The sequence below is a fragment of the Pyrus communis genome, chromosome 11 (genome assembly GCF_963583255.1).
Source record: "Pyrus communis chromosome 11, drPyrComm1.1, whole genome shotgun sequence".
NCBI classification, from domain to species: domain Eukaryota; kingdom Viridiplantae; phylum Streptophyta; class Magnoliopsida; order Rosales; family Rosaceae; genus Pyrus; species Pyrus communis.
The window spans coordinates 17,045,101-17,073,047 of record NC_084813.1 but is presented as its reverse complement, the minus strand read 5'-3'; the positions used below and the strand labels follow the sequence as shown (position 1 = coordinate 17,073,047).

At 37.9% G+C, this 27,947-nt stretch overlaps 3 protein-coding genes across 3 annotated transcripts; 2 read left to right on the top strand and 1 right to left on the bottom strand.

Annotated features, from left to right (window-relative positions):
- The first annotated feature begins 283 nt into the window (after positions 1–283).
- On the top strand, positions 284–2,282 carry LOC137708835 (large ribosomal subunit protein eL20y-like). Its single transcript, XM_068447990.1, has 4 exons — positions 284–437; positions 626–741; positions 1,271–1,334; positions 1,754–2,282. The coding sequence occupies exons 1-4, from the start codon at positions 423–425 to the stop codon at positions 2,093–2,095; spliced, it is 537 nt and encodes a 178-aa protein (XP_068304091.1). The 5' UTR covers positions 284–422; the 3' UTR covers positions 2,096–2,282.
- Positions 2,283–3,478: 1,196 nt separating this feature from the next.
- Positions 3,479–13,541, top strand: LOC137749162 (3-hydroxyisobutyryl-CoA hydrolase-like protein 5). The gene is made up of 13 exons (XM_068489276.1): positions 3,479–3,508; positions 3,693–3,794; positions 3,886–4,002; positions 4,095–4,202; positions 4,291–4,351; positions 4,428–4,513; positions 4,717–4,838; positions 4,947–5,007; positions 5,097–5,195; positions 5,390–5,497; positions 12,953–12,994; positions 13,101–13,207; positions 13,313–13,541. The coding sequence occupies exons 1-13, from the start codon at positions 3,479–3,481 to the stop codon at positions 13,365–13,367; spliced, it is 1,098 nt and encodes a 365-aa protein (XP_068345377.1). The 3' UTR covers positions 13,368–13,541.
- A 365-nt stretch (positions 13,542–13,906) lies between these two features.
- Positions 13,907–20,247, bottom strand: LOC137707824 (protein VACUOLELESS1). The gene is made up of 15 exons (XM_068446746.1): positions 19,348–20,247; positions 18,879–19,169; positions 18,169–18,308; positions 17,427–17,532; positions 17,244–17,336; positions 16,843–16,932; positions 16,634–16,747; positions 16,415–16,522; positions 16,232–16,305; positions 15,944–15,998; positions 15,255–15,436; positions 14,831–14,960; positions 14,526–14,628; positions 14,272–14,369; positions 13,907–14,183 (listed from the first exon to the last, which is right to left on the bottom strand). The coding sequence occupies exons 1-15, from the start codon at positions 20,131–20,133 to the stop codon at positions 14,031–14,033; spliced, it is 2,523 nt and encodes an 840-aa protein (XP_068302847.1). The 5' UTR covers positions 20,134–20,247; the 3' UTR covers positions 13,907–14,030.
- Positions 20,248–27,947: the final 7,700 nt, after the last annotated feature.

The following is a 27,947-nucleotide window of genomic DNA, read 5'->3' as shown; positions in this document are numbered from 1 at the left end:
CAATTATTACGCAGTTCATTCGAATATGAAATCTATTCCTGAAAAGGCAACATCCCACGTTTTTTTGCTACCCAAGGCTTCGGTACATTTTGAAATAGAGATCTTTCTACTAGAGCAGGTGCTATCCGAGAACAATTAACCGATTTGGATTTACAAATTATAGCGTTATATCAAAAAAGAAAATAAAGTTTTTATTCCATCACTGTAAATTTACATTTGGGCCATTATGGAGTGAAATTAAAAAACTTCTTAATCCCAATAAGTTGGGCTTTACTTAAGACTTTTGAGGGCCCAGATACACCGAGCAGGGGAAGTAGGGTTTTTTAACCTTCACTTGTTATAGAGTTCTGGAAGACAAAGTGCTTTTGCAGCCAGCAACACTCAGCAGCCAGAGCAGCGGCGCCTCTCTCCCTCATCGCAAAATGGGTGTTTTCAGGGTGAGCCGCGATGATCTTACTCTGTCGATCTTATTTATAACAACCCAGTTTTTTGTTTTCAGAAATCATTTTCTGTGATTTCATTTTTTGTGATTTTATTTCGTTTTTCAGTCAGTTTTTAGCTTTTTGTTTTCCGAAAGCATGGATTTAGAGAGATTAAAATGGTGGGTTTTGTTTTGTGGAAACAGTTTCACCAGTACCAGGTGGTGGGGAGAGCCCTCCCGACTGAGAAGGATGAGCACCCCAAGATCTACCGGATGAAGCTCTGGGCCACCAATGAGGTCCGTGCCAAATCCAAGTTCTGGTAAGCTCTTTTCCATCTTTATCTATTTTGCTCTATGCCTTGTATTTGGTTCATGAAAATTGTTGGGAATGGAAAAAAAATTTAACTTTTAATATTAGATTTTTTGGTAATTTATGGTTTATAATACCAGATAAACTAAACCCACACTTACCGTTGGTGCTAATCTAACTAATTTGTATTTTATATATTAATTTTTATTTTTGAATGGTGTAAATCAAAGTAAAATAAGCATAATTTTATAGTTCCGTGAAAGGGCAAAACTTGTCTGCACTTGTGAGATGAACCAACTGATTGCGTTTTGAAATTGCTTTAGGATGATAGTGGGGCCAGGAAGTTGAGTCCTAGAATGGTTGTCGTCGTGGTTGTTTTGGTCTTGGCCTCCCTGTAAACTGAAAAGCGAGAGAAATTTAATTCTGTATAAGATTAATCAACTTTTCATTGTTCATCAATGCTTCATCTTTTGCTGTGTTTTTTTGGGTTTTCAATCTCATTCGGATGTTGTTCTCTTGATGTGTATTTTTATCATTAGGTACTTCTTGAGGAAGTTGAAGAAAGTGAAGAAAAGCAATGGACAAGTTTTGGCCATCAATGAGGTATGCATCTTACATTTTCGTCATCTCTCTCGTGCTCTATGAACCAACATGAAGTTCTTTTACCTAATGTCTGTTGGCTTCTTAAGCTGGGCCATGATTCAGATAAAAATTTGTTCTAGTTTGATTGTTTATGCTTAACCTAGAGCTGATTTGACTGTGAACTCAGTTTCTGATAACGTTTCATATGTTGTTATGATAAAAGTTCCGGGGTTTTTTATTCCTGAGATATACGCTTATATTATGTGGTAGCAGCTTCTGGAATAGGGTTGTCACTTAAGATTTAACTTTTAAGGTTCTTTTTGGTGTAACGTTGGATGACACTAAGTTGAACATGTTGACATTGAGAGGAACTGTTTTTTACCGTTTAGTATTCAGGGTATTTGGGTTGAAAAGAATAATTCTGATATTGTTGATTGCAGATTTTTGAGAAATATCCTACTACCATCAAGAACTATGGGATTTGGCTTCGATATCAGAGCCGAACTGGTTATCACAACATGTACAAGGAGTACCGAGACACAACTCTCAACGGTGCTGTTGAAGCCATGTACACTGAGTTGGCATCTCGTCACAGGGTGAGGTTTCCGTGCATCCAAATCATCAAGACAGCTACCATCCCAGCAAAACTCTGCAAGAGGGAGAGCACCAAGCAGTTCCATAACTCCAAGATCAAGTTCCCGTTGGTGTTCAGGAAGGTTAGGCCCCCAAGCAGGAAGCTCAAGACGACATACAAGGCATCCAGGCCCAACCTCTTTATGTAATCTCGTTATGTCCTAAGGGTTCCCTTCATCCGAAGGCTTTGCATTTTAATTAGTTAAACTAGTTACCGGATTTTTGCTTCGTGGGAGATTGAACATCTTTTTTTCTATCATCTGGATTGTTTCAGTTTTGAAGATTGCACACTTTACAAGTTTATAATGAATTTAATGAGCGTGGTACTTTCGCTTATGCTTTTCATTTGATATACCCTTTCAAGTATGAGCATCATTACTTTTGATAAGGAATTTTGTCTCGGATGCCCGGCTTTCGGCCTGATTTCGTTGGTTTCGTTTTTGCGTATGCTGTGCTGCATGTAATCTGCATCTGCAGATGAGTATCTGGTGAGATTTCCCGGTAACTAAGCGGAGCAATACGGTGAACATTTGCCCTCAACGTCTTGAGTTCGATTTTCTACCTTCACCGATGTCGTTTGATCGAATGACAAGTACATATATGATGAGTCGATGACCAAGGCTTCCTCAGGGAGAAAAATGAATCATGTCATGTACCTCCCAAATGAAAATGGATTAGAATCACAATTTTGCTAGGGTTACACTCAATAGTAACTAATAAGATTTCTTCAGCTACCCTTCTCATAAACCAGAGACTACTTTTCTCCAAATTATCATATGAAAATCAGACAATGTGTAAATATCACAAAGAAAAGAAACGTATCAAACCGTGATTTATCTTGAACAGTAATTCCTTAAATGTAAATAATCAAGTTTTAACCCAAACCAAAACTTCCCCTTGGCTTTGTTTTTTGGCTGAAGGCTGAGGTATCCCACTCTCCCAAGAATAGGGGTAATTCCAACGATGCCCATAAAGGATAAAGGCATATCAGTCTACCTCGCGCCACAGTCAAATAATATACGTCATCCCGAAACTTTCAATAAGAGAATTACCGATGTTTTTGTCAATTTCGTGACTCAAATCAGGTACCAAAAGCAAACCTGACTTGAAATTCTACCGCATTTCTATTGTACCATTTTGCCGTGGGTCCCCTCGCTTGCAATGACGATGGGTTTGGTGGCAGTAACACAAATATAACTAAACCACGTGTCGTGAAAACCATGGGTGTAGTTGGAGGTGGTGGTTGGTAGATGGAAACCATACATAAATGGAAGTGGAAACACAAGTACAGACATTTGCTTTATCTCTCTACCAGACCAGTGACTTGGGTTGCTATCAACAACTCCATTGTTAACGTAAGTTGTGCTTCGTTGTTTGATCAATTGTTTCTGTTCCAGCTTCCATACTAGGATTGTTCATAAACATTTGGAACTAATTATCTGGGATTACACAATCCATCTTTTGCTTTCTTTCTGATAAATTCGTTTCTGCAGTTTGTTAGATTATAACCCACAAGTCAACCATTCGTTGAAATGGCACAAGAAGTTGTAAATACAGATGAGGTAAATCTTCTTATGCATTTCTAATGGAATGAATCACCGAGCGCAGTGGCATTTTAGGATTCATATAGCCGACCCCATTTAGTGAATAAGGCTTTGCTGCTGCTGTTGTTGTTGTTGTTTGTACTTGTGCTGAAATTATTGCATGTGAATTACTTGATGGGTGTTTGCGTGAGTGATGTTTAAGGTTCTTGTTGGAGAAGAAATAGAGCATGTGAGGTTGATCACTTTGAACAGGCCTCGTCAGTTGAATGTCATCTCATCAAAAGTGGTATGCTCAATCGATTTTGCGTCTATTTGTTGTTTCGTTCGAGTTCTTGATATCATTTCCTTTTCGTTCGTAATTTAATTGTTTTTACTTCAATAGGTTTCTTTGCTAGCTGAAATTAGAAAATGAAATTACTCATAATTCTCTTTTGGCAGAGGATTCTTGCCTTGAAGTTGTTTACAGAATGTATTGGCTCTGCTACCACATTCATACTTACAAGAAAACCCAGGCAATGTTTCGAGAAAAGTAGCTTTCTGTGATGCATTTATTCCAAGTTTATGTCATTGTTGAAGGTATCACAGAGGAAATCGTGTTAATTAGGTGGCTCTGGTTCATGGAATTTCAATGGGTGGAGGCAGATCTTTGATGGTCCCAATGAAGTTCTCAGTACTCACAGAAAAAACTCCGAGTAACATCTCTATCCTTGGTGTTCACCGGCTTGATATTTACTTCTGCATGAGTGAAAATCAAATTTTTCTGTGGTATATTTCTTGATAACTTTTTGCCACTCCGGAAGCTAGCATTTCATACTGACTGTGGTTTCTCATATATGCTTTCCCATCTTCCTGGGCATCTCGGTAAGCATGCTGATAAAAAGGAAAAGAAGTTTCCACGATTTTTCTGAGACTGATTGATATCATGTGGAGAATGCAGGGGAGTTCTTGGCCTTAACAGGAGCAAGGCTGAATGGTAAGGAATTGGTTGCAGCTGGACTAGCAACCCATTTTTTCCCTCTTGAGGTAACTTTCTCACTCTTCGCTATAATTTTCTTCCACTGTAAACCAAGTCTTGGAAGCATTGGTGCACAAGATTTTCCGTAACAATCTAGAAGACTGCATTGTAGGCTTCTCGTTTTGTGAGCGTTGTTATAGATCCACTGATAAACTCTTAATAGCTTTTATATGAAACTGAAATTTGTTATTGAACAGTGTTTTTGCATCAGAAAATCTCTGATCTAGAGAAGCGTTTGATAAGCTTAAACTCTGGAAATGAGAATGCAGTCAAAGCTGCGATTGAAGAATTTTCTGTGGCAGTCAAGCCTGATGAAGAAAGTGTTTTAAACAAGTAATAAATCTTAGTTGCTGATGTTTATTGCTAATTCCACTTCGATCCTTGGAATCAACACACAAATCTCTGTAGGTGATATCATTAAGCTTTCCTTACCTTTTTCAGGAAGTCAGTAATTGATGGGTGCTTCTCCAAAGATACAGTGGCTGAGATTATACAATCGTTTGTAAGTTACTTTTTCTCGTTTCATCAGAAAAATGCAGATTCCGGTATTTTCTCGGGCATAAATTCTACAAATATGTGTCTACTTTTTAGGAAGCAGAAGCAAACAAAGAAGGAAATGGATGGATAGGTCCAGTTCTTAAGGGCTTAAAGAGGTCATCACCTACAGGATTGAGAATAACTCTAAGATCGGTACGGTTTCTTACATTTGATAATGCATATTGGGTTTTGAGTCCTACTGCTTAGTAGGATGGTTTTGTGTCATTTCTAGTTAATGGAAGCCCAAAAACTTGAACATCCATGGGAATGGAACCCCTTCACAATTCCTTGTGCCTTCGATTGATACATTTCATGTTTAAGTTGCCTCTTGACTTATTATTCTTCAGATTCGCGAAGGCAGGAAGCAAACATTGTCTGAATCTCTGACGAAGGAATTTAGACTCACAATCAATATATTAAGATCCACAATTTCTGAGGATGTTTATGAGATAATTGTCGTATAACGATATTACTAACTAGAACATGTACTATGGTCATTCCCATGCGGAAAATTCCTTCTCGCTCTGTTGGAGCGAAATTTCTTACGGGAAGAAATACCTCCACAGATTGGTTGACCGCAATCCTCACGTTCATTGAATCCCTCGTAAGAGGCATCCCCGAACAGTCTTTCTCCGTAGCTTGTCTGGGCGGGTACCTACAAGAGATACTCCGACGCTCAAGTTAGTCCATTGATTTTCTATTCTCTGGTTTCTCTCGGTCTTCTTGCTCCTTGGCTCCTCTCCTTATTTATAGGACTACATGTTTGGAGAACAAGTACCAGAACCTGTCTTCCTCTCCCTCTTCCTTAGTGGTCCTTCGTAGTGGAGGTAGTTATCTAGACACAACATACATGCTTGGGTAGTCAGTACCATGACTTGTCTTCCTCTCCCTCTTCCTTAGTGGTCCTCCGTGGTGGAGGGAGTTATCTTGACACGAACTACATGCTTGGGAAACAAGTACCATGACTTGTCTTCCTCTCCCTCTTCCTTAGTGGTCTTTCGTAATGGAGCTAGTTATCTAGACTCATTTCCCTTCTCTTGCGTCTGTATATTTCTTATGGGTTTTCCTCACGGTTTATCTTGCACAACATCATCTCTTTGGATGTCTAGTATTGGCCCATGAGTCGAAACCGGATTTTATCCTCCCACAATGCCCCCCCTTTTTCCCTTTTTACGATGCAAAATAAGGGAAAACTGAGTCTTTCAATCGCATGAGGCCTTGAAATTATATTCTTTAAGCCGAGTTAAAACTTCAAGCATTTCTTTCTAAAGCCCAATTTGTGGAAGCCACTTTTTCAAAGGCCTAATTTACTACAGCCTTTGCCTAACTCTCGAATGCTCTGACATCTTTGCAAAATTTAGGAACTATCATCTTAGCATATCTTTAATTTTGATGATGATTTCGAACGAACTTTGAGAAGAAAGAGGAAGGAGCCAAAACCTAATCCACCTAGTTCTAGCTCTAAATCTGAGTTTGAAGAAGAGGAAGAGGAAGAACAACTCATGGCTGCGGATAATCGAACAATCAAGGAACTTTCAACCTCGGGATTGGACAATGCCATACCCCTATGCATTCAATATCCTAGGGCAGCCCAAGACAAGACCGATGAGTTCGAATTGAAGTCTAGCTTGCTGTATCATATTCCCAAATACCATGGGCTGTCCATGGAAGATCCAAACAAGCACTTGAAGGAATTTGAAATGGTATGTTCAAGCATAACCCCAATCAACGTGGATGGCAACATTTTGAAGATGAAAGCTTTTCCATTCTCTCTTTTGGAAAAAGCTAAGGATTGGTTGTATGAATTGGCACTTGGAACCGTCACCTCTAGGGAAAGCATGAAGAGAGCATTCTTGAAGAAAATTTTCCCAACTTCAAGAGTCATTCTTTTGAGGAAGAAGATTAGTGGCATTCAACAAAACCAAGGAGAATCTTTTCCAACATATTATGAGCGTTTCAAGACTCTAGTTGCATCATGCCCTCAACACCAAATGAAAGAAGAGCTTCTAATTCAATATTTCTAAGAAGGACTCCTTCCAATTGAAAGACAAATGCGAGATGCTTCGGTATGTGGTGCTTTGGTTGACAAAACACCAATTGATGCCAAGACTTTAATTGCAAATCGAGCCTTGAATGCATAACAATACGAAGGAGTTGGACAAAGGGACACCCCATGGCAGCAACCACAAGTGAATGAGGTAAGTGCAATTTCTGAAATTCAATCTTAATTGGCTAATCTCACTGTTCTTGTGTCACAGGTTGTTGATGGATCCAAGGTGCAAAAAGCAAGTGTATGTGGCGTGTGCACTATGCAAGGACATCCCTCTGAGCAATGTCCTCAATTGATAGAGAATGGAAGATGGGAAAGTGCCGATGTTGTGGGTTATCAAGGCCAAAATCAACCAAGGCATGATCCATACGTCAACACTTACAATCCGGGGTGGAGAGATCATCCAAACATGAAGTGGAGGGAGCCTCAACAAACCCAACAACAAGGAGGATTTAGACAGCCACCCCCTGGGATTTTTCAAAGGCCATATGCACCAATGTAGCCTCAACCATCTCCGGCCCAACCAAATTCAGGTATGTCCTTGGATAATGATAAAGTTATTCAATTACTCACCTCTTTGACGTAGGGAGTACAAAATCAAGCCAAAGAAATGCAAAATCAAGCTAAGGATTAGGTGAAAATCCCTTATAAGTTCATAACAATTAGGTGAAAATCCCTTATATTTTAGCATCAAATTCATGCATACAAACTAAGTAGGCCTCCTTAATCAACATACAAGAATAAGTTATCAATCAAGCAGTTAAGCAAATTGCATTCACGATTTATGAAACGATAATTGGATGAAATCAATTCATATCACATAAATGTTCATGGCTTTGAATTCTCCTCTAGCCAAAATGAAATTAGTTCCTCATGTTCGCACTTAAACAAAGAAAACTTAAATTAAACATTGAAAACCGAAGATAGAATACACCTAAGAACGTTCCAATAATGCAAAACTTGAATGGCAAGCACGGCTCTATAGGTCTTCTCTCATTTCTCCTTGAAAAGTTACGGCACAAGGTGTGTGTGTACGAAATTGGGTGGTGGTGTGAGATGGATAAGTGGTTCGGCTTGTGTGTGTGAGGGATGAATGGCTGAATGAATGAATGGTTGAATGAATCCATCCCCTTTGTGCGGCAGATTGTATATATTTTAGGGAGAAAAACATGGCATTAATTAAATGTTTTGGGAAAGATTTGGACCCCCAAATCCTCAAGGAAAAAGGGTAAATAAATTAGAATCCAAGAGAGAAAAAGGGTAAGTGATAAGCGGCAAGCCTAGAAAGAAAGGGGAATGTGACTTCCTTGCACGGCAATGAAGGATTCCTTGCAGATTTGATGCGGCAACCTATTTTGACTGGGATTAACCTTCTAGAATCTTGTAATTAAGTGTCCTAATATCTTTAGGAAGCCTCTTTGCAGCTGGAACATAAGTGGGAAAAGATTAGGATTGACTAAGTCAAAATAAGGAAGTTTGACTCATGTTTCCTTCTTTCTTGCTGATTCCTTGTCTTCCAAGTCTTGAATTAATTTCTTCAACTCTTTAGCATATTCCTAGCCCTTTTTGAACTGCAATTTCATCCATCCACCTTGCTCCATGCATGTGTTATCCATTCCAAGCCCAAAACTGCTCTAAAATGCTCCAAATTGCACTTTCTTGCTACTGTAACCCTTTGGACCTACAAACACACGAAAATAGCTTAAAATACTAAAATAACTAGGAACTAACAACATAAATGCAAGAAAACAAGCTAACTAAGTCGCATAAATATGCTCCTATCACTAAGACACAATCAGATATAATAAATAAAAGTGCGATGACGTAAATACAAACACAAATGGGGTTTTAGGCCATGAGAACAGATCACGCGATTGCATGAGCTACTAAGCACCAAAACGAGGGCCGGACTGAAAGCCTCCAAAGCCTAAACTCGAAATGGGTCTGAAATTAGTAACAAACCCGCTACTTAGGATAAGATCAGAAGAAGTAGGTTTGTCTAAGGGTTTCTAATCCTTAAGATTCATCCCCTCGTACCGCTCATAACCACCAGGCTCAATCCCTATATGATGATCGTACACGTCAAGATCAACTACAAATCAATGTTCCAGACATTGTTAGCTTTGCACCCAACCAAATTTGAAGATGGAGGCCATCTTTTTGCGTATTTATTGCATTTTCATGTCGCGCTCAGTGGTCATCGCTTGCTTGACCTCAACCAACTCTTCCTTCATGCGACGTACTTCAAATGTCGCAGCATTGCGAGCTCCCTTCAAATCTGTGATCTTTTCCTCATATCCATGAAGTCTAGCTTGGCACTTTCTGACCTGCTCCTAATTAAGGCTAAGGGATTCCAACCTGACAACTAGTCTATCTGATTTTTCCTTTTAGAGTAGAGCCATCTGAAAACAACGGTAAGGTTAAAGCTTACAGAAATGATAAGATACGCAGAGAATGAGATAATACCTTCATAAGACAATACGATTCATAGGAGTCAAGATCGTCATCGAGCATTGCCTCAAAGCGATCGATGACATTAGGATGAGTCAAGCCTATTGCCACAGTAGTAGCAGCGCTTGCATTGCCCCATAGATTATCACCAAGGGTGACAAAACTCCCATCTCTTTTTGTGAATTCAGGTCTCTAAGCTTAAGATGAATTATTGGAACTATCGCCACTAACCGAGCCAAATGGAGGAGGAGCTGACTAGCATTGCATGGGTCTAGGGGTTGTGCCGAAGATACTCGACGAACCACGCCTAGACTTTTTGGGCCTATCCACTAGAGGACATTTATCCGACTTGCCTGCAATTCTGGGCACTAGAAGATCATGAGGAAGCAATGCAACACAACGGGGCAGGGGAAGGTCAAAAGGTGGTGAACCCATAATAGGAGAATAATTCGAGTCGGAATTCGTGTCTGTTTGCCCTGTCTCCTTCTTTGAACCCTTCGTTCGGGAGTCGGTCACAAGTACGGGAGAGTCTACGTTGAACTGAAGCTCAATATCAAGAGTGAAGATATATCTAAGCAGGGGTCTAAGGGCAGCGATTGGTCGACCAAACAATACAGGAAGTAAATGATAGAGTTGCGGAGATAGGTGATTTGGGTAAGAGTGTTAGCTACTTCTCTAGAGCTCTATATCTTCCTCGTCACAAACTTCTTTAGCCAACACTTTCGGCCTTTGGAGATTATTTGTTTTGGACTATCCAATAAAGCTACGAAAGAAGCTCATGGTAAGTTATGTTTACATATTTGTGGAAAAGCTGATAGCAAAAGTAAATTTATATACCAAGTTTAGACCAAAAGTAGAAGGGATAGATAGTTAAGATAGCTCGGGAGCCTTCCAATTCCTCGAAATCAGAAGAGGGCGGTTCTTCCAATCTTTGGCTCTCGGGGGATCCAATGACAAGAATTTCTTGCGATATCTAGGTTTAAAATTAAAAACTAGTTTCACCCTTAATGGTAATCAAATCGAAGAGATAGAGGAAATCTCTGAAACCTAAGGATACGCCTAGCTTCAGACCCAATGCCAGGAAGGTCGATATAACCAAGTAAGAGTTTGGGTTTAGTTGCATAGGGTGAGTATTTGTGAAGAATAAGATGGGATGAATCATGGGGTGGAATGGGAAATAAATGGCCCCTAAGTAGTCTGGAGACAAAACGGTAGACCCAGTTGGGATACCGAAACCTGAATACATGTCGGCTCCGACAGGAAGTGGGCTGAGGTGCACGTCATCTGGAACGTGACATTGGTCACGAGCCTTGACGATTTCAAAGTGTGGTGGAGTAATACCATATTTAGACCAATGTGTACGTCTCGACACGAGGAATGGGATGGGGGACTTGCCAACCGAAATTGATTCGAGAAGATAAGAAAAGGAATTTTGATCCGTAAACGTAAATGGAATGTTTGAAATATTCTCATATGAGGAGTTCGAAATGGAACAATTACCTATAAGCCAAGAGGCCACTCTGAAACGAGAAATCACAAGCTTGGTGGAGAAACTTAATTTATAAAAAGAGAAATGAGTGCATAAGGAGTTTGGACGTAAATCTTTAACCTTATGGATGAAACTCTAATTGAGGGGATGGGGGCTACAAGACATGTAAGGAAATTATTCTTTTCTCATGTGTATTTCAATGTGTAGTCACAATCTAGGTGATGAGAGACGACGATTTGACAAGAAGAGTAAGAGAAGAGAGCTTGTTTTGATGCACATGTTCAAAGGTGGAAAAGCGTACGTGACGACAGAATTTAGCTGGGCATGAAATTATGAAACACATTGAACCCAAGGTAATGACACATAAATATGTATATATGTATGTGCATAGAGATATATACATATAAATATATGACAAGTGTGTGTAGAGATTCGCATGTCGGTACGCAGAGATATGCACATATATGTTGCGTGTAAGTATGTCAGTGTGCCTATATATACCTATATATCCACACACACACACATGTGCATATATATATATATATATATATATTATGTATAAACCTAAACGAAATCCAGCCTAGACGTACAAAATAGGAACTAGGTGTGCAGAGATAACTTTGTCAGTCAACTTTCGTAAGTTATGTGAAGGTGTTAGTCAACTTTTGTAAACCATACGAAGGTGTCAACCCACTTTCGTAAATTATGCGTCAGTCCACCACATCCGTAAATTGTGTGAAAGTGTTTCACGTTCATAAGTTCCACATTCGTAAACTACGCGAATGTGCTCCAAGTTCGTAAATTATGATGTGATGTTTGTAAATTATGCTAAAGAATCAATTGACTTTCGCAAGTTACGAAAAGAGTCAGTCCACTTTCGTAAGTCATGCGAAGATAGTTCACATTTGTAAAGTTACGGAAAGTGTCAGTCCATTTTCGTAAGTCATGAATCAGTCCACTTTCGTAAGTCATGAGAAGATAGTCCACGTTCATAAAGTTACGGAAAGAGTCAGTCCACTTTCATAAGTCATGCGAAGATAGTCCACGTTCGTAAACTATGCGAAGGTGTTCCAAGTTCGTAAATTAAGCTGTGATGTTTGTAAATTATAAGGAGTCAGCTAACTATCGCAAGTTACGCGACAATCAACTTTTGTAAATTATGGTTTAGGTGTCAGTTTACACTGATAAATTATGCTAAGATGATAGTTACTAAATTCTGTGAAGATGTTAGAGCATTTGAGAGTTAGGCAAAGGCTGTAGTAAATTAGGCCTTAGAAAAAGTGGCTTCCACAAATTGGGCTTTAGAAAGAAATGCTTGAAATTTTAGCTTGGCTTAAAGAATATAGTTTCAAGGCCTCATGCGATCGAAAAACTCAGTTTTCTCCTATTTTGCATACATAAAAAAGGGAAAAATAGGGTATTGTGGGAGGATAAAATCCGATTTTGACTCATGGGCCAATATCAATCATCTAAAGAGATGATGGTGTGCAAGATAAACTGTGAGGAAAGCCCACAAGAAATATACAGACGCAAGAGAAGATAAAAGTGTCTAGATAACTACCTCCACTACGGAGGACCACTAAGGAAGAGGAAGAGGAAGACAGGTCGTGGTACTTGTTCCCCAAACATATAGTTCTATAAATATGGAGAGGAGCCAAGGAGCAAGGTACGCAATCAGAGCCCGAGAGAAACCAGAGAATAGAAAATCAATCAACTGACTTGAGCGTCGGAGTATCTCTTGCAGGTACCCCGCCCAGACAAGCTACGGAGAAAGATTGTTCGGAGACGCCTCTTACAAGGGATTCAGCGAACGTGAGGATTACGGTCAACAAATCTGTGGAGGTATTTCTTTCTGTAAGAAATTTCGCTCCAATACGCTCCCTCTTTCAAAGTGTACTAATCATCGGTTTTCATATAGAGGGGATTAGAGCTCTCACCATTGACAAGGATAATGCTCCCAAGGTAATCCCTCTATTTCCGTAAACGTTTTCCAATTCTTTCTGCTATGACTTAAAGATCAAATCATCTAAAGACACGAAAATCTAATGCGTATTGTTGTTGATTGTAGTGGAACCCGCTGTCTCTTGACAATGTGGGTGATGAGAAGGTCGACCTGGTCTTTCAGCCGTTCGCAGAAGATTTGGAGCTCGAGATTAAAGAAGGGGAAGCAAACAGGTAAATGCGGCTTCGTATGTCTTGTATCTGAACAATATTGTGGCTAAACGGGAGTTAACGGAAAAGAAAGAATCCTGAGTACGCTTTTATTTTACTCAATTGCAGGTGGGACGGCAAATATGAGAATTCAGCTTGCGCCTCCTTCAAGGTGACTGAGTAAACAAGATACATTTCTGGTCAGGGTTCAGGGCTGAGCTTCTTCCTCGAAGTTTTTGCTTTCGTCATTAGCACAAGTATCGTGTTGCATTCCTTCAAGCTTGTTTTCTGGGTTATTTGCCTTGATGGATACCGTTGTAATGAACTTCGGAGTATCGATTATCAATGTATGCAATCATTTACTTCAAGTATTGTCAATCTGAGACTCTGAAAACCCAATGTAATAAGGTCGAAGATTTACCTCTACTAATGGGAACGATTCGGCCATAACCATTTTCCTTTCGATCAGAAAATATAAAAAGTTATGGGTAAGCCGAAATCAATCATGGAATACAAAAGCTCGAGTACAGCATATAGTGTCAAAATGGAAGGAGAGGTTTAAAGCACCCTAGGTAATGCGATATTACCGAAAAAAGGACGGGAAATATCAGTAAAAATGACCAAAATCCATGGAATCACGTTTGTTGCAACAAACTAAACTAGGCTCCCATGACACACAAACTGATGGCCACAATTCACAAATGTTTACAATACATCATGCACGAAAACGAAACTCATCTGCCTTTACACATTCATCATGTCATGTACAATGTCAAGAATATGCACACAATACACACGATCGACAAGAATAAATTAAAAATAAAGGGAGAGGATGGAGGCAGATAAACTATGACACAAATCGGTCCCTAAGAGTATCAAAAATTGATGAAGCAGCAGCATTTTGTGAGAAAGTCATTTTGAGTCGACCAAGCAATTCACCATCTTTCGCCTGAGAGGCAGCATCAGCAGCTTCCTTGGCCATGCCAATCCGAGCATAAGACTGTACAGATAATAAATGTGGGCTTAGTTAAAGAGATGATAAGAAGATTTGAGCGATTGCTAAATAGCAAGACTAAGGTTTTTGTTACCTCCGCTCTTTCCCGAGGATCTGTGAGTTTTGGGATATATTTCAAAGCCTCTCCTTTCTCATCTGCATCAACACATGCCTCCACAAATGGCCTGTAACCTATAATACAAACAAAAGAACAAAGGTAGACTTGGCATGGTTGCCACCTTGCCATGGAATGTCCCTGAAAAGACTGGAAAAGAAAAACAAAAGTACATTCTAAATGTTGCATTTTATTTTCCTTCCCCCACTTCCATATTTAAATGAACGCCTTACCAATTGGCGGTCTCTTTTCCTTTGAGAACTTCTCCAAGGCATCCCAATCTCGGATTGTAGCCAAAGCAAAAACTTTTAGCCAATACCATCTCTTCTCAGAAACCTGAGACAAGATCAAAACAGTGCCATAAAGGACTATATTGCAGCGGATGTGAAACGCCAAATACAAGATTATGTTAATCACACAAGACGCCAACTACTTTGTTTTGCATCTCCCATGAGAATGGTACAAGTTCCTATTTTGTTAAAAAAAGGAAATGAGGGACAAAGGAAGAAAGGCTACGAAGGAGGCTTCCGTCACAAACCTTGAATTCTGTTTTCACTTTCATTGCAGCTCGATGATTTCCCAGAACAATACAAGTTCTAATTGTATCACTGATACTCGAGTCAACAAAAATGGCCTGCTTTGTTGAGACTTCTAACTCATGCTGCATCCTGAAGAAATAAATATTTTCAGGAAAAAAATGTGGATTTAAAACAGCAAAACAAATGTAGAACTAAAGCAATCTATCGTTACCAATAGAGAAAAAGGAAAACATATTGCATATATAATAGTTTCAAACATTAATCTGTGGTTAATAGGTAGTTGGAACAATCTATTACAATACACTCCTGTAAACTACATTAGCATGCCATTTCTTGAAGCCTAGTTAATGGAATGAATGGCATGCCCAGAATTCATAGTTCACGCAATAAATAGTGCAGGTAACTAAAAAACTCAAATCTAACCTTATAAGCTTTGCATGTTCTTCAGCAGCCTTCGACTCAAAGGTATATTCCTTAGTTTCTACGAAAAGATTATGGGCCTTCTCAATTAGTTTTATGCGTGGACCATGAAGGGGAGATCCTCTGCTAGCCATTGGATTTTTTCCAATCTCCCAAGATTCTTTCCACAGAAGGAAAGCCACCTCCTACAAGATATGAATTTTATATTGACTGTGAATTATCCATAAGAGATATTGATATTTGTGCAGTGGCACATCAGAATTAAACAACTGATTATGAACACTTTCACATGGTGGCAACTCTATCATGGGATTGCGGTTTTCTAGAAAATAAGAATACCAGTTCCCCCGTGAAATCCCTTGAAGGTTTTAAATAAGATACTTTTCTGTAAGTTAAAACACCACAGAAAAGTAAGACTTGCCTTTATGTTGCACCCCTTTCCACATTTTAAAATTTTTTCAAACCTACCATTTTCAATGTCTATATATAATGCCATCATATGCGACCAAATTATGGTTTCTTTCTCTCTACAGGACACCTCGTAAATATCAATATAAGCATGTATTTAGTGTGTGTGATATAGCTTTTATGCATGTCTTTTGTTCTCCTCTAAGAAAATGTATGTCTATAGTCTAAACGCGTGTTACGTATGTGATCTATACATGTAAAACAAAAGCCAAACCGGAACCTACTTGAAGTTGTCCTGTTGATAGAAAAAAGTCCTTCAAGAATTCATGCTTGTAGCACCTGATACAGACCAGAAAGAGCTTGTTATGTATGCAATATACATATCACGTGTGCATGTACACATGCACCTGAAACAGAAGCTTAAATTTTGACCATAGTTAAAGCAAACATTGTTTTGTTTTCATTATCATATCTCCCTGTTACTCCTCATATTCATCATACTAGAGTACTTAGAAAACCATTATTTGAAGGGCAATGTAATGAAAATATTTAGACTAGTGCGCCTCACCTACCGTGCATAAATTATAAACAAATCGCGTGCCAGAGCTCTAGCTTGTATCATTCCAAAGAACTCCAATGGTTGTCGCTGCATCCAGTAGAGATTTTTTGTTTGTTAGATGAATAATATAACTTGTTCCACTGTGTAAACTTGTAACAGACACTGGAATAAATGTTGAGTTCTCTAGATGTCTTACCTTTTGCCAGATATGAAAGAGAACAAGATAAACAAGGTCTGTATCACCACTTTCAATTGCTTTCATTAAAGCTGTATCTTCTTCTCCTATGCTCAACAATAGAGGAACCTGGAGTCAAAGAATCAGAATTAATATAATGCATCTGTCACTTTACATAATAGGAAGAAAAAAAAACACGATAAAAAAGATACTGAAATCTTTTTATTATTTATTAATAACCTGTTTGGAGGAGCGTGGTTCATGTTCAACAAGCATGGCAGCTAGCTTCCGGCGGCCATTCTTATCTGCATGAGCAGCAACTGCTGCATAGGATATTCCTTTGCATAGTTTCAACTGAAAATATAAAATAAAATTCAATAAGATGGTTTGTTTGCACAAAATAGAATGAGAAAACACAACACAGTAACAAATGAAGATAAAAAATCAACCTTATCAAGCAAAATATCAAGGAGATTGGTATCAGAAATTGCTAAGGATGCTGTTATTTTGGAACATGCCCAGTGCATGATCACCATCTCCTACACAAAGCCAATAAGAGGAAATAAGTTCATGTAAAAGTGGACTAATTCTAGTTTCCAAATAGAAAACAGAAACTATATTGAGCTTTAGAAGTAAGCTAGTACTCTATCTAAAACAAGCATACATAATCCATTTTAATATGACATTCCAAAACATTTTTCCCGCCTCAATTGCATCCTTGCTTTTAAATTTAGTCAAAGTGTGACATCACATTCCGATTTATAGATCAAAGGACAATTGCAAAGAACCCAATAGGAAATGAGCAAAACAAATACCCAGTGAAGTAAACACTGAAAACAAATAGACTTACTTGGTTCATTCCAAGGTACTCTGATATCCGTAGTGCCAGAAAGTGTTTGTAGGCATTGATCAAACGACTGATCAGAACTGCTGGTGTAAGTAACTGAAAGCAATAACTTTATTCAGTATTATGTAAAGAAAATAGCATGCATAGTCAGCAAATTGAAAAAATGAGATCAATCAGCTTTGAAACCTTGTATTGTTGAATACTTAGAGGCATTCCAACGTCAGGATGCCGAACAGCATTTAATACCCGCAAAGTTTTACACATCTCTTGAATATGATCACGTTGAAAATTGCTGCCAAAGCCAACTGGATATCATTACCGAGAGTAGAAATCAGAAAGAATGCTCTTTCAAGACCATGGAATTGGAAACTATGAACTACGCAGTTTGTATGATTGAAGGAGGATATGGATAATCAAAAGGAATTACAAATACTGCATCAAGATACATGTCAAAGTTAAGTAACGGTTTACAACTCTACGGGGACATCCAGTGAGACTGAATAATGGAGAAAAGAAGATTATAGAAATTTTGTTGTGCCAATTGGACAACATAAACTCAACAAAGCCTCAAAATAACCCTACTGTCTCTCCAGTCTGCATTCATATCCTACAGAAAGGTTGGATCTCCCAAACTCTATGCATTCGCATAAATACAAAATGGTAGCAAAAGTCCCTTTCAGTTATTGTAACTAGGTTTGAGGTTCTAATATGACCAGATAACGATGCAACACAGTATCCACAACAAAAAATTTATTAGCAAGAGCTCAACTTTATTAGAAATGGAAAACTAATCAAAATATCAGCAAAGACAGGGCAAAAGAGTTAAGACAATTGATAAAGGAAAATGCTACCTTCTTTTGGTAACAACTAATACAACTAATAACTTCTGGTAAGTTCAAATTCTACGTTAATATTGAGCCAAACAAACCTGCAAAAGGCTTGGCCATAGCTTGCAGCTCTTAGGAGCGTTCGTTGGCGTAGAACATCAAATTCATGACCAGCAGCATCGATACATGCTTCAACAGCCTCCGTCAAGGATGGGCGTATTAGTCGCAAATTCTCATCTGCCTGGTGAAACATGAAATTAGAACTTTACCGCTACTTAATTGTAGCACTATGCACAAGGTATGTATCAATCATCCTTTTCCCCAAGACCATCAATCATGTAGTTTGGTGAACATTTTGGAGGGAAAGACATAGGTTTGCTTTTTAGGAGAAATAGCACTCTGTTGTGCAACTCAATAACCATGTTCTTAGTCTTCTACTGGGTGATTACAAGCTAGGAATGTATGTAAGGTTGAGTTGCAAATTTAATAGAATTAATACACTTGTAAGTTTACAGCATGCTTACTTGTATCTTTAATTAGGAGAATTGACTTGCTTGATTAAGGAAATCAGGAACCATGAAGAGAAAAAGACTAAATATTTATTCATTTCTATTTAACTTTGTCATTTAAATCATGAATCTTGCTGATACACAAAGCTGGGGCGTTCTCAAACTTTCATGTTGACCTTTGTTTCTAAGCAGCAAGGATTATCTATAGATTGCCCAAAGGGTACTTGCAGTTAGCACTTTGTTTTGATTAGTGGGGAATATCTATTTCTGTTTGATTACAAAACAACATAAAAGTGACCTACCTTGGCACTTCGTCTGTCAAAATGGTCCAAAGCATCATACAACAAAGCTGCAGGCGATGTACTTCCAATCTTGAAGATGGATTCAGTGGAGTCAGGCACCCGTTGTAGAAACTCCATGTTCGAGTTAGATAATATCCTCACTCCATCACACTCGGGAATAAGAATTATCGGTTCATCATAAAAATAGCGTACTGGATCACCTCTAGGACCCATCATCAAAAGCATATCATCCCAATAAAGCAGCACAGTGTCCATTCCACACCAAGATAGCTGTTCCGGAGGAAGAGCCGACTGCGTCACACAATACAAATACACACATTACAATCTGCAACAATGCCATAATAAACACGAAATCAAAGAAGCAATTTTTACTGAGAAACATAAACAAATTGTAACGAAAGACATCAAATTTATACAAATTGAATAACAAAATTGCAGATAGAAGCAGAAAAAGCCGGAAAAATCTGACCTCACATTCCTGCTCAATGAGAATATCGTTCAAATTCGAAGTCATCACCAACAAACGACCGTCGTGCGTGAAGGAAGCAAGCCACTGCCCGTCTCTCGAAACCGCCATCTTCTGAATCGGCCCGCGGAGCACCTCCAGCCCTAGCTGCTGAACCCCGTCTTCCTCCACAGCCAAAACGCAAGCATCTCCGATCCCGAGCAGAACCTCCACGTTTCCCGACATCGTGTACTGCGGCTCGATCACCGCCATACACAGAGGCGGGTCCTCGATCGCCGGGTCGGCAAGCTTAATCGGGTTCGGGTTCTTGAAATCGGAAATGCAGAACAGCTGATTCGTCTCGGTGATGCAAACGACGCCGTTTCCCCAGAAAACGCAGTCCACGACGTTTCGCTCGAAGCACTCTTTCCCCATGGAGATACTTGGCTCGACGAGCTCCGCATGGATGGTGTAGCGGAAAACGGTGCCATCTTGGACGAGGCAGACTAGGTTCTGGTCGTCGGTCCAGGCCATGCCGATTAATCGGCCGCCCGGGTGTTTCCAGATTGTCTCGCCGAGGAGATGGCCAGCGGAACTGAAGATGCGGAGCTTCCGCTGGGCCGATTCGCCGCCGAGTTGGACGATCTTGGAATCGTCTCGGATGACGGCGATGGGGCCGCCAAAGGGTGCGCAGGCGACCTTGTTGCGGTTGAGCTCTACGTGCTTCCAGCTCATTCGGTAGATTTCGGGCTTACGGTAGTAGCGGTTGTAGAGGAGCTGCCACTCCGCGGCAACCGAGACGTTCGCCATGGTTTGATCGATCGAAAGTTACAGTCTTTGTTAAATTCTGGGCATTATCAATGGATTACCAGCGGAGATGATTTGAACTCACCGTCTGGAACTTTGACGGGAACAAGGGAACATGGTAAGAGAGAAAATTAAGCCCATTAAAATTTTAAAAAATAAAATACTGAGAAATAACAACCTCTAAGCCCAATGCATTAGAGGGAACTAGTGAGGTACGCTAATGGGCCAAATCATGCAGCCCAGAAAGTACTATTTATGAATCGATCGAACATAAAAACTTAAAAAAAGAGAGACAATCATTAATTTAAAGTTAATTCTCATTTTACTACCGTCAAGTTTCGCCAAAATCTCACTTTAGTACCACTTTGATTGCTTCCGTTAGCCTAGCCATTAACTTTATGTTAGCTAATGACGTGGCAAAATTTTGGCCTACTAATTCTCACTTTATTACTCCTAAATATCATGAAATTTTCATTTTGTTGCCCTTAGTTTTTTTTTTCTCACTTTTATAACAAAAGTTACATTTGTTCCCAGATTCATACTTCTATAGCCTAGGTGTCAAGAATGCCATTAAAACATGACGTGACGCTTGACTAAACAATGACTGTGCAGAAACGTGACAATGTGGCCCAAGGTTCTAAAAAACACTAGGCGCTAGTCAGGCAGAAGGCAAGGGCCCAGCGCCTAGGCGGCATAGGTATGTAAAAGATGCAAAAATAGAAGTAGAAGAATACACAAAGTACATCCGCCCAACAAGTTCAATATTTAAAAAAAAACATTAAGCATATAATCATAATGATGAGTATTCTTGGATGATAGACTAAATTCTTCTTGTTCGTGATCCTTGCATTAGATTGGACATAGACTAAATTATTTAACCTTGTTGTTTCTAGTTTATTTCATTTCTTTGTATGGATCCCCTCAAAAGTGCTCCAATTCATTTCACAATTGGATGAACATGTAGTCAATACATCCTTTGCAAATTAGGTACACCATTTCCATAAGTATACCACCATGAAACTAAAAAAGAAAAAAGCACAAAATTAATAAAAATAAAATAAATCAAACTGCCTACGGGCCGCCTAGGACCTGCCTAGCTCTAGATCGATTTTTCGAAACGATTTGCACTAAATTGTTGCGGGCCTTCACCGCCTAGGCCAATTTCTAGAACACTGGTGTGGCCCCATGTGAACATATGAAACAACTGAAACTTGTTTTTGGCAAAAGATAAAAACAGTAACTTTTTTTTTTTTTTTTGCTGGAATTTGGTTTTGTCCACGAGGCAGCATATGTTGCTCTTACATTTTAATTTGACAGAAACTTATTTCAAAACCTCCACTTGAACCATCTTGTACACCTCGTGGGGCTCACAATAATACGTTTTTGCATAGTCATTATCTAGTCAAAGCGCGATGTGGCGCTTGGTCCACAGTGCCACGTCTCTGCAGAGTCATTGTCCAATCAAAAGTTACATGACAATTTAATGGAGCCCCTGATGCCAGGTGTTGGAACTAAATTTGCTCACCGTAGTAGACGGATAAGCTAAGCAAATCTAACTACTTGTAAAAGGACAAGCAATCATGATTAACCTTGGGTACCGGTGGAGTACCACCTAAAAGGCTCTTTGACAGTCAAGTTAGTAAGCAATACATTAGACTCGGACGGTGGATAAGAGATTAAGCAGTATGCGATAATTGTGTTACCAGAGATGAACCCTAGATGAGGGTATTTATACTAGTCGAGAGAAAGATCTGTTAGAATATGGAATCCATACTAAACCAGGAGAATCCAAGATGATATCTAGGATTAGATATTGTGTCCTCTTAAGAGTGTGAATACTTGGAGCATGCTAATCCCTAAATTGTAGAAATCTCCAAGAATATAGGAAATTTATCTAATACCTAGTAGGATCATATTTCTATAACTAGTGGAACAAGAATTGTCAATCTATGAAAGTCGGCGGACTTCGCCTACCTTTCCCCATCAAAGCAGCATATGGTAGCACTGCTGGTCTGTTTGAACCAACTCAGTCTAATCAGAATTGTTGAGTCTATGACCGAACTTCTGAGGTATACGTATTCCAATTCGTCTTACTTTGGCCTTGGAAAACATGTTGGCTAATGATAATATTAAGCTGGGAGCAAAACGTGACTTTAGTTATAAAAGTGAAACGAAAAAGAAATTAAGGATTGCAAATTAAGAATTTCACTATACTTGAGAGTAATAAAGTGACGATTAGTGGGCCAAAATCCCGTCACATCATCAATTAATAGAAAGTTAACAGCTAGGCTAACATAAATATAAAAGTGGCAGAAAAATCAAACTTCAGGTATGAAAGTGAGACAAAAAAAAGTACGTGTAGTAAAGTATGATTTTGGTGAAACTTAAGGATGGTAAGTGAAAACTACCCTTTTAATATGGTTTATACGTTGATCCATATACGAGTTTTATGTTTAGTATGTCATTAAACTTTTGTTTAGGGGAGTATGTATTAATCTTATGAAGGATTAAAGGGATCTCTAATGGGCTTCTTTTTTTAGCAACTAATGGGCTCCTCAAACGAGCCCCAAACTATAATTTAGAGAGGATTTATAAATAAATAAATAAATAAATCAACTCCAATCATGCTCTCTACCCACCTCTTACGATAAGGATTCATCTATAAGCTCCTAAATATAAATAGGGAGAAAAGAGCTCCAAATGGCTCTCTATAACTAATGGTAACTGTTTTAATATTTTTTTTTAAATAGATAATTAATTCTTATTGACTAATTATTGACTCATAGTCATTATAACTCTCTAAAGTAGGGAGTATACAACTTTTTCTAGAGAGCTCCTAAAATATCGTTTTGATAGTTTTAGCTAAAACTTTGCTATAAAATAGAGAGCATGATTGGAGATATTTTAAAAGCATAAATTGATGCACCTTCATTATATGATGTGTAATATGAAAAAATTGAGACTTTGTGGCACATTTTAAAAGGAGTATTTATCAAATATAGTAAAAAATTAACCCTTAATTTCAAAACTGTCAATTTAAAAAAAAAAACTCTTAAATATATTCAAAATTTCACTTAAATAGACGCAAATATCCTCAAATTTAATAATCAAATAAATTAAAGGCTTTTTAGCCCAAATGGTTTGTGACATTGACATAACTTCGTAATCTAGTCCTTAACATTGAAAATCAGTAATGTCCTTGAATTTGTCTATCGTGAATCATTTTAGTTTTTCTGTGAAAAATTTGTCAATTGCTTTGTTAGTGCGATGACGTGGTACCACGTGGGCACTAATACAATCATATAATGACATGTGGATTAACTTTAAAAACTATTTTTATATTTAAAACTAAAAATGATACTAGTAAGAAATAAAAATTATAAATAAAAAAATAATAAAAAATTAAAGAAGAAGTCGTCTTCTTCATTTGGTGGGTAAATCCAACAGACATGCCTAAATAAAAAACCCTAACCTACCTACCTCTTATTCTCTCACAATCCAAACATCCACCTTCCAATCCAAATTTTTGCACCCTAAGATAAATTTAGTGATTCTTTCTTAAAATTTTCCTTTTCGAATTTGGTTCGAAGATTATAGAGAATTGATGCAATTTGGAAAGAGTTTCTGCGTCCATGAATTGGCGACGGGGGCTAAGACTCGGGTTGTTGGAAGAAGAGAAGGTGTTGAAGGCATGATTGAAATTATGCTGCTCCCACTTGCGGTAATCGCGGTGGCGCTCAGTGTCATCGATGAGGGGGACGAAGGGGATAGGGTTATGGTGGTGGAGTGTAGATCGAAGGTGAAGTTGGACCGGAGAATAGGGATAGCGATAGCACGAATCGACAAAAGTGAAGACCACTCACATGGACGGTGAGAAAAACTCTCACAAAAGGAGAGAAAAGCTCTCACTAGAGGAGAGAACTTTTTTGACCTCCTGTTTTATATTACTTTCCATTTAGTTTTGAACCCTAAATTTTCAACTTTTGTCAATGTCTCCTCAATTGTTCATTTTGTCAATTACTATGCTAAATTGAGGATTATTTTGGTCTATTTCATATGAAAGAAGAAGCCTCTAAATTTACTATAGATATGTGTGAGTTTCAATTCCTCCTAAATTTTTCTTAGAAAAATTATCAAAATTTCTATTATTTACTAACTTTCCTAGTAAATATAGCATGTTGACAGATATGCTCCTAAAAGTTGGTCGTATGCATTGTACATGACAAAATTGATAGTTGAAGGCAGGTTGACATGAAATTGAAATTTTTGGGGGCTTAAAACAAAATGAAAAGTTCGAAGAGAAGATTGAACAATATCCAAAAGGTTGGAGTGCAAATCGAACATTTCATTATAATTTTGGCCAATTTTTCAATTAGGGTGAAAAAAAAAATGATGTTTCATTCTTTCGTATGAGATAGATAACAGATTTATCCAAAAAGGTTTTTTCTCCGCATGATTGACATAGGAGGTGTTCTTCATCTTAATAAAACCATAAACTCGGATGTTGTTAAGAAGTTAAGAACTCCAATCAAGGAATCTTCAAACACGATGTTTGACTGAGGCTGGATTGGTTTATCCATCTGAATAAAATCATTGGCACATTCCTACTTTGGGAATTAAGATGAGGGACTCAACTTTGATGTTACTTTTTAACTAAAAAGCTAATTAGTTATTTCCCAAAACACTAACTAATGCATTTATATTATTCTTCCTAGCTCCATGGCATGATTAATATACTAAGTGGATAATATATGCTGTTAAAATCAAATGTGACAAGTCAACAACGTTAGGAACTTTACTGATTGGCTGATATGAAAATGGAACAGCATATCTCATCATGGTGCTTCTTACGTATAGACTCTTATGGATTTTTTACTCCCTGAGGTTTACATATAATCATATGACGAATCATTGAACTTGAATTTCTTTTATCCCAAAATTAATTTAAACTATCTATTAATAAAACTCTGGCTGTCAACCAAAACTTAAGAAAATTACCATTTTAATCCCCTCACTAAAACTGAACTCAATTAAAAAAAATATAGGCAATTTAGTAATTACATGAACATAAATTTTACTGTTTTTACAGCAACCTCACAACCAGGTTAGTATAACATGCCCTATTTAAAAATTAAAAATTAAAAATATTCCCATGTTAGAAGAAACTACTCATCATTATCCCAATTTCATAACTTTTTTTTTCTTTTAGAATTTTAAAAATTAATCCCACTTCATAATTAAAAAAAAAAAATTAAAATTGTTCACACACAGTGTGTGCGGGCATCTGCTACTTATCATAAACAATGTTCTTGGCTTGATTTAGCTTAAAGTTTCTAATAATTATAGCCAGCTTTATTGTTATTATTAGTATAGATAAAATAATAATGTGCATTATGTTCTACTTTAGTTCCCAGCCAACAGAAACATAAAGCAAAAAACGCATACTACGGGTAGACACCTCGCATTCGGTTATTAATGAAGAGTTAATCTTGTTTAATTATTTCCTATTTTTATTAGGAAAATAATACATAAAGCAAAACCACTTTTATGGTTTAATGGCTCGTTTTGGAAGTACATTTAAATGACGAAATGTGTTTTTGGAGAAAATATTGTTGAAACCAATCATCAGTAAAACTGCAGATTAATCTTGGTTCCTACGAGAAGCACATAATTGATGCTTCTTGCAGGAAGCATTTCAAGACCCAAAAATACTTTTTTTACTAAGAGTGCTTTCAATCATTTAAAAGAACTTTTCAAACGATCCCTAAAATTTATATGGTTTAGATTGTTGATTAAGGCTACCCACCAATAAGATGAGGGTCTGTGTGACTCAAACATGTAAGAACAAGTATAAGCTACAAAATGGTAATCATGAGACTCAAGGAATCACGAGGTGGCTGTTTTTGATAAGGGAGGACCACACACACACATGCATCTTTCTTTATGCAATCAAAGATTAGATTTCCCACTTTACCAAAAAGTATATATGCATGAGATGAGAGCTATATGCTGTCTTGGTCCACCTGTCTCATAATATACTGAGAAGATCCATCCATTATATCCAGTATCCCCTGATTAATTCCAAGTGCAAGTGTGTAGAACTGGTTCAATTCAGTGTGGTATGCATATTTTTTTTTTATCATTTTAACAGCTTGGATTATATGTAGAAGAGAATGATATGAAGAATGCAATCACACATCGAAAACTTGATAGAATATATTATTATTTACGAATGAATGGTTCTACTACCAATGACATCGATGTATTTTAAGATAGAACTCAATCCTTGTTGAGTTGTACATATGATTATGTTGGAATAATATTATTGTGTTTAGTAGTAGACCATGCTTAACATATCCTTGTCAGAGTCCGCAGTAAGATATTTGATAATCGTTATCAAAATCCACACTTAAGCGCACTAATGAAAGAAAAAAAATTGTAACTTGTCCAAAAACTTTTTTCTCTTCCTTAATATTTCTACATTGTAAATGATGATGCTTTAGTGCTAATTAAACTATAAAAGGAGCAAGTTTACTGATTGTTTATATTAGGTATATACAAAATAGTTGTAGACGTATAAATTTCGTTGCATACAAATGATACATCATAAAGCTTCACATGGCATATGATTCATCACAAATGGACAAGTCATCAATGACATGTGGCACAAATCAAGCAAAGGAAGCTCAAAAGCATTCCTAAAATTCGGCAAAGGGGAGGGAAGCTTCCTTAAAAACGGCAAGGGTTCCAAATTGCTCCCCAAAACTGGAAAGAAATCTAAAGCATCTTCACAAAACAAGGAAGAATTGAAGATTGCTCACAAAATAGGCAAGAAAGCCCTATAATTCGGCCAAGCAAGGGAAAGTGGCTGAAATTAAGACACAAAACATGCCTAAATTCTCCCATGGACGAATCAAGACACAAATCAAAGCCAAATCCATCCAAAGTCAAGCTTTGAGAAGTCCATAAATGCAAGGTCCCAAGCCAAGCATAAGGTCGACAATTTCTACATTGAAGGGCCGAAATTCTCACAAATCTACCAAATCTTTGAAGACTAATACGTTGTCAAAGCTCTCTTCGAAGAATGTACAACCAAAGCTGAAGATATTTTTTCGACCAAAGCCGAAGCACTCCCTTGAAGAATCAACAAGCACTTGTGCCGATTCTTCCAAGACTTTGTTGCAAGCTTAAAACTTGTAACAACGTTCGATTCAAGATCAAGTTGCCAAGACCCTTGAATCAACGAAATCCTACATCAACACGACCTTTGCTGTAGCTTTGAGGTGAAGATTATCCACGCATTGTTTCAAGCAAAACTTGAAGCAATTGTTCAATCATTCGTCCAAGATCAAGTCATCATGACCCTTGGACCAACAATTAACCATCTACATCAAAAGTGAATACTGAATCAGAGGAAAATTGTAAATAGTGATTGTAACCTTACAAAGTCAAATCAATACAAATCTACTTTGTACACGTGTTCTCGTTTCATTCGATACAGAATTTTCGTGTTTATAACAGTGTTGAAGGATGGAGGATTTGAACTCGAAGCTTCGAGTGCAGGAAGAATACTTGATTGTAAGTGTGAATAGTTTTGTGTTTTTTTCGATGAGTTGGTGCAATATGTTAGACTCGTGAGTTATGTACAAGCACACCACTGGTTAGTGGAGAGCAGAAGATAAAGTACACTAGCGAACCCACACAATGCAATATTTTTCTTTGGGCGTTGAAAACTGACATTCTTTTTGCTCTGATGAAATTCCACTTTCTCTTCCAATATCAACCAAATGGAACCCCAGAAGTTTGAAACATCTATT